The following is a 14,306-nucleotide window of genomic DNA, read 5'->3' as shown; positions in this document are numbered from 1 at the left end:
TGCGGATTGGGCAGGAAGATATTCAAATCTCAAGACGGACATCGAAATCTTTGCTGGAAGACTCAGTGAGTTGTGTGTTCACACTGATTCGGAATTTTTGCTTAATGTTTGATTTATTAGGGAATCGTTTTGGGGAATTTGGAGTTGCTATATTGTTTTGATTGTGTTGGTCAAGGACTAACTTTTAAGACTAAGAAATGGGTAGCAATCTCCCAGTAAGAGTAAGCGTTGTCCAAGTCAGCCTTGTATGTTCTTGTTTTGATCATATAAGACAGAACAGAACAGATGAAAAGAGTTGTCTTTATGGTTCAATTACAAGAAAATACATTTCTGTCTTTTTCCAGAGTTTTACTGCGAAGTTAGCAAGTCAAACATGTGACATTTATAAGACAGAACATGACCAGTGAAGGCTGATTACATTGTTAGATTGTTGATCGCAAATAAATAGTTTTGTTTGCACTCAGTTGTGCTTGTCGTGATTGAAGTTTTTCATGTGGTTGATCCCAACGTGCTTTTTTTCAGTTCAATCTTCAGGATTGGTGTGGATTTCAGTCACAACACCTTTTAAGAGTCCTATCCCTTTTTCCAATTAAGTACCCAGTAACAAAGTTTCAAAATGGCTTTTCCCTCTTTTCTGTAAATTAGAGTAGACACATAACTGCGTGAACTTGGGTTTCTTTTGATTCAAATCCTAAAAACACACCTTGCCTTCTACAGCGTGTTGCCATGCTAAGATTTCACTGGTTTATCTATGTGGTCAAGAAGCGTGGCACTCAATTCAAGACGGCTGGTTCCTTTTCACACTACCTGTTGCTCATTTTTCAAGAACACCTAGGTTTTCCTTGCACCTTCAGTGAAAGTGACAAGGGAAAAATAATTGAACGCTTGGTTATGAGCAGTCTGGCTGAAATATAGCCCCTGTTACACTCACTTGTAGTGACTAGACCTTGCTATGCACACCTTGATTTTGACCTACTTAGGGTCAATTTCCAAGAGCTTGGGCGATATTTACAAGTCCCAGGGACTCTAAACTAATTTGAGAAGACTTTGGTTTTCAGTGAAATGGACAGAGAAAAAATAATTGAATGCTTGGTTATGAGCAGCCTGGCTGAAATATAGCCCCTGTTAAACTCACTTATAGTGACTAGACCTTGCTATGCACACCTTGATTTTGATCTAGTCAGGGTCAATTTCCAAGAGCTTGGGTGATATTTGCAAGTCCTAGGGACTCTAAACTAATTAGAGAAGACTTTGGTTTTCAATGAAATGGACAGAGAAAAAATAATTGAATGCTTGGTTATGAGCAGTCTTGCCGAAATATAGCCCCTGTTAAACTCACTTAGTGACTAGGCCTTGCTATGCACACCTTGATTTTGAACACTTGGTTATGAGCAGTCTGGCTGAAATATAGCCCCTGTTAAACTCATTCATCGACTAGAGCGGGCCCGCTATGCCCACCTTGATTTTGACCTCAGGTTCGATATTCCAAGAACTTGGATGAATTTGCAAGTCCCAGGGACTCTAAACTAACTCAAGAAGACCTTGGTCTTCAGTGAAACGGACATAGAAAGGATAATTGAACGCTCAGTTTCGAGCATGCTGGCCAAAATATAGCTCACTTAAACACTGGAAAGTAGCGAGACCGGCTTATGTGCAATTCAAATCAGTGTTTACGCCTTCACGGTTGTCTGAGTTTCACAGTAACTTAAACTTATGTACTATTTTATAAAAAAAGCATGAAACAGGCTTTTTATTCGTATTTCTAGGCAAGAAATGTGTAGATATTTATTTGTGACCTAGATTTGTGTCTTCTTTATTTTCTTAATCACGATTAGGACTTCACATAGACATTTGTTTCCAAATTCTTTCTGTGATTGGTTGAAAAATTTGAAAGAACAATTTGTCGTGATTTTGTTGGCTGGGACATGGGTAGAAAACCAACCGTTTCACTGAAAAGACTGACTTTAAAAAGTTTTCTTCGACAATGGACGAGTACGTTCAATTGCTGAAGATTTTGTTCCGTGAATTTATTGCTCTTTGGAGACAGGTTGAGTCCAGCGCGCCTACGTTTTTGGAGGATGCTGAAGAGCTTACTGGAAAAGTTTCAGACACAATTGGCAAAATTAAAACTCAAGTGACCTCATCTGAATGTCAGAGCCTGGGTAAGTTTTAATAGCCATTAAATGTTTTGCTTGACTTCTCTCCAGAGTACCTTTTTTAATTAGGGACCAGACGTATAACATACCCCCAATTGAAAAGTGTTACTAATTTTAATTCATTAATTTTAATTAATGCAGTCTCGAGGCTACGTATAGTAATGCTTGTCCATACAGATGAGAAAATTTTTTATTCATTTCATATTTAGATACGGATATGCTACCAGCTACTGAAGTACCCCCTAGGGAGTTACTAGTACCATCTGTAATTAACAAGACACAAGAGACCGACACAACAGGTTGGTATGAAAAGGGAATTTAGCTCTTAGTGTGACAGTTGAATAATGTCAGGGGCACATCTTGGGGGAGGATGCAGGGGGTGTGCATCCCCCTCTGTGATAAAACCTTCTCTGTATTTGCTTTTAAAATTTGTTTACCTCACCAGTCAGTTACGCCATTCCCTAGTGGAGCACCCCTTCCTATGAAAACTTGTGGATCTACCCCTGAATTTATGCACAATTTGAAAATTTTTCATTCCTCTTCCCAGGAACCTCAACCAATGACCAGCCCACCAACCCAACAGGTAATTTTAAATGCAGCTCTGGGTTTTCTCAAAAACAAGTGTATACTAATAAGTGTGTACTAATGCTTGCCCATTGTGTTAAGTTAAATATTCATGCCACTTTTTGACACGTAGTTTCCAAGAAAGCTTGGTGTGAGGGCAAGCAGAAAGGGGTAAAACATTTTTTCTTCATTCACTTCATTTAATTCAGATACTCTGAGCTCTTGGAATACCTTGTAACTCATTTCTGCTATCTGAGGAATATTGACTTGTTTCATTAAGCTATGCACACTACTAACTTAATTTAAAAAGCAGGTATGCTAATTAGCCAGTTGAGTCCAACTGTTCCCAAATGATTTCTTTTTTAGAAAGTATGACTACACCTCAAGAAATGTCTCCAATCCCAATGGATACAACACCAGGTATGTTAAGAAAACAATACATTTTGTAATGACTTTTCAATGAATTTAATGAGTTATATTCCAGTGAACACTATGAGCCTATGAGCTGTCACAAAATAATAAGTGGCACTTGTACAGGTTACTCGTATCCTTAGCTGGTGATATCCTCCGTAAATATTGTTATTATTATTATTGTTTATTTTTATTATTATCGTTATTATTATTATTATTATTACTATTATCCTGCAACTTCATTTGTCATAGTAAGCGTGAAGGGAAAACTGTAGTTTACATGGCTTAAGCAAAAAATACTATGGGAAGGGGTTACAGGGCTTAAGTGTAGGACGGCCAAAATGGTTGATGTAGAAATGACAGATACCAGTGTACGATTTACGAGTTTATTGACAAAAATAGTGGAGACAATAACAACAGGAACAAAATAAACGGTAACGAGTAACACTGAAATACAATAAACAAACTAAAATAAGTCTAATGCTAATAAAGAGTAAAACTAAACAAAATAAGATAACTTAGCTTAGAAATAACAAAGTAATTGGGTGCAAATAACAAGACAATTGAAAAAGGAAGATTGCATGACAAAAATACAGAAACAGGAAATTGTGTGACAAAAACTGTCGACATTTGTAGAGTATTACATGAAATACAGAACTAAAAAGGTTCAAGTTACGGGATTACACAATAGTGCTAAGCTGTGTACAAACTAGTCACACAAGTAATTACAGTGATAAAAACAGGCTACAAAACATATAGAGGAACAGAAATGAATTTGGATTTGTGCAAACAATCACAAGTAATCAACAAGGATATGTGGTAAGCGAAAAACACAATATTTACTAGCAAAAACTATAAAACAAAGGGACAGAGATAAAGCTACATGCTGTGCTGATTAAAGGTCAAGAAAGCTAGAGGAATAATACCAAACAAAAACTAGTAAAGGCAACTAAAAGCGACTGCTAATTGAAACTAATGAAATAAAAGAAACGAACTAAACCTAAAGCCTTAAAGAAAAGTACAAAACAAAATAATGCATTACATACCAAGGGTTATTGAGAATATAGCATTCGAACTAAACCAGTGCTTTAGTATCGCTCAGAATAAACCAACTGAATCAACTGAATTTGCTAAACAAATGGTTGCCAATTTATAACAGATTTGAGGAAACTGTAGGAATAACTCTAAACCAAATAAGGCTAGGGAGTGTATTTGTTGCCCACGAATACAGGATTTACCTAAGGAAACTAGGAGGTAACTTCTCCTACACAACAGGATTTAGCTAAGGGAAGCGTGTGGGAATGAATCACCAACACATACCAAACTAAGGTGTGTAAGGAAACCAAACTAATGTAGGAAAATAACCCAAATAGTAAGAAGAAGAATAACACAACACTAATAAAAATAGTTTGAAAATTAGAACTGAAAATGAACTAAAGTGACCTTGTCACATAAGTAAAAAACACTCTGGGAAGGCTATGGAACTGATATTTTCTGGAACACATAACTTAAAAAGGCCTTAAATATTGATAGTGGCCTTCTCAACTTGCTTTGACTGCAGAGAGAGCAAGCACTAACAGAGTGAAAAAGAGGAAACAGAGGGTTCAGAAAAAGATCAAATGTTCTAAGGTAACCTTGCATATTAAGGTAATTCCTCTGAAATAAAAGTGACAATAGATTTTTGTCCACTGAATATTTGTCATATGATAACTTCAATTTTGAAATAAAAAAGGGGGGTGCCCATGCTCATTAAGGAGCAGTGAGGTATTGAAAATGCCCCATTTTGGCATTATTTGATGCTTATCATAAGAACGCGTTCCCAGTAATTGTAACATCTTTGTGACCCCGGACTCATAAGAGCACGCATTAAACTACAGTCAATACAATGTGTCGGACAAAAATAAACGTTTTAAGTTTGATTCAGATGGAAAGCTAAATCCTTGATTAAAAATTTGAACCAAATTTCTTGACGTGGTTACCGACTGCAAAATAGAAAAGACCACAGTGTATCTGCTATTTTTCTTATTTATTCAATTTTCAGCAATAGAAATTAAATCAGTCTTTTCTCACGCAAAGCTTATGATTAGTTGATTACAATGACTGGAAAAAAAATTGGGGTGCCCATGCTCGTTGGTGAGCTAGAGCCATTTTTCAACTGACAGAGCTCAAAATCAAGGCAAATCCGTCATGTTTTTAATTTGCGCGTGCATGAGCATGCGCTAATGACGCCATAAATTATACGCAGTAAGGATGCGCAATGCAAATGTGAGGAATGACCTTAATCGACTGAGTTGATGTACAATGTTGAATTTTTTAAAACGTTTAAGATGAAATCTGATGGGGAAATGAGCAATCTCAGTTTTTAGTAGAAAAAAGTCTTGTACCAATGCAATGTTAAGTATATTAAGATCCTTTTTACATTTTCTCAAAGCTAAAGATATAAATAATTGCCTGAAATAACACCAAAAACAATTTTCCAAAGGAACTTGAGAAAATGAATTTTAAAGTTCAGAGAAATTGTGCAATCACAGGTAAAATTTCATCATCAGTTTCATTTTCTCGGTACTTTCAAGTGTTTCATACGAACTTCAAACTTTGTTTTTGACATTTAGTGTTGTAAGAAATGATTTCTTTTGAGAAGATATTCAAAACAGTTACAGAAGTTTGCAATATGGTGCAAATAATCTCGATACAAAGTTTTTGTCCAGTTGTTACTTGAACTTCTGGTGTTCTTAATTCTTTGACACAATGGAGTAAAGCAACTACTAATAAGTTATTACAATTCAAACTCAAGCCATGTACAGAATACCAGAGTCTGGGTATATAAGCTGTCATGATTTATTAATTATTACATGTTGGCTAGCGAGATAAAATGAAACCTCTGAGATGCTTACAAACTTTCAATCTCAAAGGAATCTGCAAGTGAACTTTGCAAAAAACAAAGAATTCAAATATCTGAAGGAGCATTTGGCACCTATTATAGATCCATCAGTTAAAGCAGCCATTTATATAACATATCTGGCAAATTGTGATTTTAATACCACCATGGCACCCAATTCAATTATACAGTTTGACAATGATGATGTGACAGAACTTCTCTCTACTGAGGACAATCCTGACACAGCAATGCAGGTAGAAAACTTTTCACAATCTCAGTGTGTTAAAATAACATTTGTATCATCCTGTTAATACATTGGTTGGCTCTTTTGTAAATTGCTACTTAATCTCATGGAACCCTAATTGGTAATTCTCCCATAAAGGTATATACAACAATGACAAAGGTATTATGGGCAGTTCTACTTCACCGCAGATTGATCAACGTTTACAGCAGCTCATCAATATTATATCCCAAAACATTTATATTGAAATTGCCCGTCATCAGCCGTCTTCACAGATTCTAGGTATTTATGAACACTTACATGTTATAACCTAGAATACATTTTGCCATTGTTCCACAAGCTTTGAACTACCTTCTTGAAATGGCTGGATATGAGGATTTAATTTACGTATAATAATTAAAAACAATAGTATATTTAACATAAAATTCAAATTGTTACAGGGCTCATTAGCTCACACCCAATGTGCCTTACAATAATTTTACAAATTCAGAACTGAAACTGTTACTGAAACCATAGATAAGTGTGACTCTGATAAGCCACTTGGCTTGCATGCAGACAACAGCAAAGTTTGTCTGCTGTATTTTGATTGCTCCTAATTAAATAATATATAGATTTAGCCAAGCCTAAAAGAGGAGCTCCCGGGCCGGGTTGTTCAAAACCCGATTAAGCTAACCCTGGATAAGTCTGAGATTTGATTTGATTTTTGTAACTTTGCAGTGAGGTTTTCTATTTAAATAGTTTGGCCTCCTGTTTTGACTTTGAATAACCTCAAACCACACAAAACAGAAGCAGGGAATTAAATATTATGACTATTACCTGTTAGGTCATTGGAAAATTACATCAAGCCATGCAGCAGAGGTATCAACTTGCCATACAGCAGGCTTATGCCATAGGTGGAGTTCTTACATAATGCATTGCCCAACGCGATCGTGAAAGCATGCCAGATGTTCCTCACCAGCGTTCTCGTGGAAGGCCAAACTACAATCCTTGATGGAATAGATGAACTTGGAGCATCATCATCTGGTCTCGAAGACCAGATTGCAATTTTCAATACAGTTTCCAAGTTCTCGTTGCTAAATTATGTAAATGAGCCAATGAACCATTTTGTTAGTGCTGAAGTATGCTCAGCCATAGCTAGTTTACCAGCAATACACAATATGTGTAATGTACCCAGCAACATCTACAAAGCTTACAAAAATACAAGTCCATACAGATCTGTGGTGTGTGATAATGGAAATGCAGAACTTTCCGACAAAATACGCTATCCCACCGTTATTCCACCTTGTCACCCACAGAGGGATCACATGAGATAGCATTGCGCCTGCGTGAACTCAGTGCGTTGTTGCCTTTGTTGTGAACGGATTGTCTTTTCTGTCCTGCGAAAACTTGGTTTTTGCCACACACAATGCCGCCTGATTCGCCTACTAAAACATCGAAAGAAATTCATGTAGAGATACACCCGGTACTAGGAGAGACCTTCCAAGTCTTCGAGACACGGGAATGATAAAGACGGGAAAAAGGTCATAATTGACTCCCGTCAACACAATGAAGACATGGCAAGCGCTCAGATCAGTGCTTTGCAAAAATCTATGGAACACGGCTTTTCCTGGATGGCCAAGTCATTGACCACGGCCCTAACACAAACCCTTGAGAGGTATGTGTGTGAGGAGGTCACCGAGGGTGACTTAAATGACAATAACTTGCCAAACCCCTCACAAGACAAACCCAGCCAGAAGGCGGGAAAATCGTCTTCACTGAGCGAGCAGATGGATGTTGATGCCTCGGTCAATGACCTTTTGTCTGATGCCAAAGAACATGGCAATGGAAAGCAACATGAAGTCGACGAATCAGTTGGAGACTTCCTTAAAACTGTTCAAAATGACCTGAAGTCGGAGGAGACGGGACCCATCCCATCCATGAAGAGCTCACTAAAATTGTGACGCGTCTCGTGCGAGACGGCATGTTAGAAGAACGGCTGCAAGAGAAGATAAACAAATATCCGCAGCCGGAAAACTGTGAAGGTTTGACGAAAGTTCAAGTTAACCAACTGATTTGGGATAACCTCAGCTCCACCATCAGGTCGCAAGACTTGAAATTCCAAAAAGTGCAAACGTCTGTCGTTAAGGGCATGACAACTCTTGCTCGCGTCACTGACGCCATCTTGAAACGAGTTAATGAGATAAATGGCGGGAAAGTGCTCGCCCAAGAGGCAATAGACAGCCTTTCTCTTTTGGCACATGCAAATACCGAGCTTAATAATAGAAGGAAAGAGCTCATAAAACCGGACCTACACACGGATTACAAACACCTTTGCTCAGCGTCTACAACAGTGACAGCTGAACTCTTCGGAGACGACTTGTCGAAGCAAGTCAAGGATATCTCCGAAGTAAACTGTGTTGGCCGGAAAGTAACTACTTCCACCGTCACTTGTCATAAAGGCCCGACCCACTCTAACTTTGGATACAAAAGCCAATCGTCTGGTGGCAGAGGGAAATTTTTTTGAGCAAGAGGAAGTCAGAAGCATTTTTTAGGCTGGCAACAGACCGCAAGTCGCGGTTCTGCCACACAGAATTCAGACAAGTTTCCCAAGTCGAAGGGTCAAAGCAAGTAAACAAAGCTTCTGAGGACTTACCTGAGGTAAGTCAAAAATTATGCCTTGTAGAACCAGGACAAACGGCAGGTAGATTGAAATTATATTTTCCTGAATGGAGAGAATTGACTTCTGATCCGCAGATTCTCAAAACCCTCAAGGGTTTTAATGTTGATTTTGTTGACTGCCCTCCTGTACAAATGCTTCCCCCAAAGGAAATCGCTTTTAATTCGGAAGAATCACAGATTATCAGTTCAGAATTAGACAAAGTTCTGACAAAGGGGGTCATTGTGAAATCACAGCACTGTCATGGAGAATTTCTCTCTACTATATTTCTTCGTAAAAAGAAGACTGGAGGGTATAGGCTCATTCTCAATTTGAAGACCTTAAATCAATATATTAGCAACCATCATTTTAAAATGGAAAGCTTAACTTCAGCAATCTTGCTTATGACACCTGGATGTTATATGGCATCTGTAGACTTGCAAGATGCATATTATTCGGTTCCAATCAATGAGAAATGCCAAAAATATTTGAAGTTCTCCTGGCAGGGGAAGTTATTTCAGTTTACTTGCCTCCCTAATGGTCTTGCTTCTGCTCCCCGACTGTTTACGAAATTGCTTAAGCCTGTCTACTCCACCTTAAGGCAAATGGGACACACAAATGTGGGCTACATTGATGATTCATACTTATAAGGGCCCTCATTTAATGACTGCAGTAATAATGTTCAGGACACTGTCCACCTTTTCACCAAAGTGGGTTTTCTTCTAAATCAAGAAAAATCAATTCTTGTACCCAGCCATGAGTTAACATTTTTGGGCTTTATCTTAAACTCACTCAAGATGACAGTGAGACCAACACCAGAGAAAGTTGAAAAGCTGAAACAGAAATGTTTAACTGTATTGACAAAAACTCATGTTTCAATTCATGATGTCTCAGAAGTGATAGGTTTAATGGTTTCTATGTTCCCTGGTGTTGAATATGCACAGCTTTTCTATAGAAGTCTAGAAATAGACAAAATCAAAGCTCTGAAAGAAAGTAGGGGAAACTACAACTCTGTAATGACATTGTCAGTCACATCAGTCATAGACCTCAAGTGGTGGATCAAAAATGTTGAGAGCTCGTTTAAGTGGATATCCCATGGGGATCCATTACTCTCCCTGTATTCTGATGTCTCAAAAGAAGGGTGGGGGGCCGTGTGCAAGGGAGATAAAGCAGGAGGTCGATGGACTGTAACTGAGTCTAACTGCCACATCAATGAGTTAGAAACACTTGCTGCTTTTTTTGCTTTGAAATCGTTCTGCCACTCAATGACAAATTGTCATATTAACATTTACATAGATAATACCACTGCTGTCTCTTACATAAATGCCATGGGTGGGACTCATTCTTTGGAATGTAATAAGATTACACCTGAAATTTGGACCTGGTGCATCCAGAGAAATATCTGGGTGACAGCAATCTCATTACCAGGTAAAGAAAATGTTGATGCTGATAGGGAATCTAGAACATTTAATGATAACACAGAATGGTCTCTCAGTGAAAATATTTTCCACAGCATTGTTGAGACCTATGGCATGCCATCCATTGATCTTTTCGCATCTAGAATTAACAGAAAAGTTTCACGTTATGTGTCATGGAGGCCAGACCCTGAGGCACAATTCATGGATGCTTTCTCTTGCTCTTGGTCTCAAGAACAATTTTATGCTTTCCCTCCTTTTAGCCTGATACTTCGTTGTTTAAAGAAAATCAAAATGGAGAAAGGGGAAGGGATCATAATTGTTCCAGTCTGGCCCACCCAACCTTGGTATCCAAAGCTGATGAGTCTTTTGTTCGACAAGCCCAGACTGTTACCAGTGACAAGAGGGACATTGTATCTTCCAAGCAAGCCCAGTCAACCACATCCCATGGAGGGCAAACTGAAACTAATTGCACGCAAGCTATCGGGGAATCCCTTACGGAGCAAGGCATTTCTGCAGAAGCTACCAAGATTATCCTAAGTCGTGGAGGAAAGGCACATCTAAACAGTACCAATCCTACTACAAAAAAAGGCTTGACTTCTGTCATAGAGAACAGATTAGTACAGTTCGTCCCTCTTTAGCCCAAGTCATAGACTTTCTACTGACTATTTAACAGTGGTCTTAGTTATAGTAGCCTTAATACTGCTCGTTCAGCACTTTCTTCAATACTCCCTTCAATAGATGGTATCCCAGTTGGGCAACATCCTTTAGTTATTAGGTTTCTAAAGGGAGTATTTGAGTCTCACCCAGCGATGCCTCGTTATACAGCAGTTTGGGATGTAAACCAAGTTCTTCATTACTTAAAGACTTTGTCCCCTGTTAACGAGATTTCTCTCGAGAGTTTAACTCTGAAGCTCACAATGTTACTAGCTCTAGTCACTGCTCAAAGGGGGCAATCCCTTCTTTTTCTCAATGTGGACAGCATGATAGATTCGTGAGACGCGATACACGAGCACGGAATGTGACCATGGGTACGAAGCACAAGGCGAAAAAGATCTGCCTGTAGTCACACCATTGTTTATGCTCTACCACCTCCTTGAAATGATTGGCATGAAAGAATGAGAGAGAACAAAGCAATTCAATTTATTAGCGCAAAAAAATTTCTTAAGTAGCCAATTTACAACGCAAAACAGTCAACAGACCTGAACATCTAAAGTTAGCCAAATTTAAATCATGTGGTGCAGGAACGAACAAAGGAGGTATAAATCTAAACATTGAGCTCAGGAGATGAAAAGCTTGAACAAATTAAGGATGGAAGAAACAACTTTGAAGACATTGAAGGGATCTCTAAGATTCTCAAAGTAACACTACAGCAGTCTCTGGCGATGCCAGACAAAGCTAAATATGATCCATGGTATTAAATAAACAAGCCACATGACTTAACACAGTTTTAATCTAACAACCGGCCCCAGCATTGCAATATAGAATGCAAGTAATCAACATAATCACCAACTTTTTCCCTCCAGAGCGAACAATGAAAAAGAGATACAACATACATTTCTGCAACAGAAATGAGGCCAGACAAACCACACTTTATAATTTGGCACATGGCAAATTATAGAGGTCTCAAACTTTACAAAGCGATAGATAACTGCCGGAACCATGCAGAACTCTGACCTCTAACAGTTCAACAGCTGTACTCAACTTTTAAAAAAGTCCTACTGATAACACAACATTAAGTGTTCTTCAGAAACAAGTGAGAAGCAAAATAAAAGGTTGAGAGACTGGAATTTATAAGAGAATGGCAAATGTAAAAATGTGACGAGCTGCAGGAGTCTGCATAGGCCTGTCACGTGGCTTAAAGCAACCAATCAGCAAAAACTGTTCGCCAGGCAAACAGTTGGAAAAGCATAAACAATGGTGTGACTACAGGCGGACTTTTTTGTCTCACGCTTCACGCTCATGGTTGTGCTCTGTGCTCGTGTGTCGTGTTTTGCTCCAGCGTTTCGCTCTCTGCCCTGCTAATCGGCCTGTTCTGCAGGCTAAGCAACTCTAAGTTCTGCCTTCTACATTTAAAAGTACCTTTAATGAACGATCTGCAAGGGGGTTTGGACGTCCAGGAATACCCCAGTTTTGTTGTTGTTCTTTCATGTTAAATTGTTTGAAGTATTTCATCAGAAAAAGGTTATCTGCATTTTGCAGCCAAGTTGGTCTGTTTAGGTTGTCTTTCTTAAGTAAGTCCAGGATCACCCACAGAGTTATTGAGCCTCTGGTACCTACTAGTAGCAGCAGATCAACTGAAACAACCTAATAAAGATATCTTTTTGGATTACACTTATATATTGAAGAAAGAAACGTTTGCTCAAGAATTAACAGACAATTAATAATTTAAAACATGAAGATAATGAATTAGGTTAGTCTTGCAACTATGCTTACAAGAAAAATATTAAGTTACAGTAAGATGAGAAAGAAAAGTCTAGGGGTTTTTTTAAGTTGTAATTGTGTTTCACACTTCCCAAATGCAATGCTGGCTTTCAATGGCCCCCTTTCCTTAGGAATTTCAAGTTTTCAATTTCCAATGCCCTTCTTATTGTTTGCACACTGTCAGTATATTTCATGGTTACATCATGAGAATTTTAATTCTAATAAATTAAATTTTAATTTTAAAAACACGTGTTCTATCAATGCTTTATAGTTTTGTTAGTCTTAATTTTGGAAACTTTCATTGCTTTTATTGTATCAAGCTTCATTCCCAAGATAGAGACTAGAATTAAGACTGAAAACATTAACATGGTTAAGGAACACATTGATAAAATTTTAAATTGAAAGCTCAATTAACTGATACTATGGTAGACTGCAAAACAGTCGTATTTTTTGTGAACGTGAGCGACGGTCAATATTCGAACGAAAGGTCTGGAGCGAGTGTAAAAACGGCGAGGGAGAATGGGGAGAGACGCTAAAAAATGTGACTGTCTGCCATGCATATGCTAAATTCATTCAGAATTTCCCGTTCTTCCAGCAACGGGAAATTCCCATTGATTTAATTCTGACGCAACCTGTCATCAAATGTCACTCACACCTCATCAAAAAGATATAGATGCCTTATCAGTTTCACAGTGAAGACAGTAATTCTCGCGGGAAAATGGATGACATCAAGTTGGATGCGTTTGCGAGCGATTTAGCAGCGATCCACTCTAAAAATTATCATTTTATTTTCAGTATGAACGGCTAGCTCACTAAATACTTTGGCAATATTCCTTGAAATTTATTACTGACGAGTAGGTTGGGTTTCTCAACGGCCATTGACATGCATTAATGACCCCGAGAGCGGCTGTCGATAAAACCAGGAACATGGAACATTCCGGAATATCGAATAATTATCGTAATTGCGCAAAAAATATGTAAAATAAAATTTTAAAAAAATTAAATAAAACAAAAATAAACTGGTATCAGCTCAGAAAATGGAAAAAAACAAAAACAAAAAAAGGAAAAAAGAAAGAAAAATGAAAGTGACTGCAATGAGTGAAAGCTCCTCTTTCCTGCCAATTACATGACATCGCTTTTCAGCACTCTGTTTTTCAACACAAACATGGATGATTCTGACGATGAATGCCACGTAATTCATTGCGTCTCCTGAGGTGTTTGTCTGAGCATCATACAGTTGCTTGTTAAGTCAGTATTCATAGTTTGTCCCTATTCCATCTTCACGTTGCTATTTATCATCCCTAGTTTTCGTGCCGCTCCGCTAGGAACACCTGGCACTATGACCCACTAAGTGCAGATTCGGCCTTTCCGGAAGCCTGAGTAACAAGCAAGTTATTAATATATAGATTTAGGCCAGCCTAAAAGCGGAGCTCCTCAGTTATTTTTCGGAATGTTGTTACTAATGAAAATAATCCAACATGTATGAGGTAAATTGCGAATGATTTAATAGTTTCAGCCAGAACTAGTATTACTTCAGCAGATCGAGGTGTAAGATGGTGTGATTATGAAATATAGAGCCACG

At 38.1% G+C, this 14,306-nt stretch overlaps 2 protein-coding genes and 1 pseudogene across 2 annotated transcripts; all 3 read left to right on the top strand.

Moving 5' to 3' along the window:
* The first annotated feature begins 2,365 nt into the window (after positions 1-2,365).
* Positions 2,366-7,754, top strand: LOC145499488 (uncharacterized). The gene is made up of 5 exons (XM_081479003.1): positions 2,366-2,455; positions 2,704-2,739; positions 3,087-3,140; positions 4,693-4,760; positions 6,201-7,754. Exons 1-5 carry the CDS (start codon positions 2,374-2,376, stop codon positions 6,318-6,320), a joined length of 360 nt encoding a protein of 119 aa, XP_081335129.1. The 5' UTR covers positions 2,366-2,373; the 3' UTR covers positions 6,321-7,754.
* On the top strand, positions 7,195-9,055 carry LOC145501395 (uncharacterized; annotated as a pseudogene).
* A 627-nt stretch (positions 9,056-9,682) lies between these two features.
* Positions 9,683-10,840, top strand: LOC145501394 (uncharacterized). The gene has a single exon (XM_081480881.1). The coding sequence runs from the start codon at positions 9,683-9,685 to the stop codon at positions 10,838-10,840; it is 1,158 nt and encodes a 385-aa protein (XP_081337007.1).
* Positions 10,841-14,306: the final 3,466 nt, after the last annotated feature.

Source organism: Orbicella franksi, chromosome 10 (genome assembly GCF_964199315.1).
Source record: "Orbicella franksi chromosome 10, jaOrbFran1.1, whole genome shotgun sequence".
NCBI classification, from domain to species: Eukaryota; Metazoa; Cnidaria; class Anthozoa; order Scleractinia; family Merulinidae; genus Orbicella; species Orbicella franksi.
Note: the sequence above shows the minus strand (reverse complement) of the source record. Positions and strands in the feature narration are given on the sequence as shown.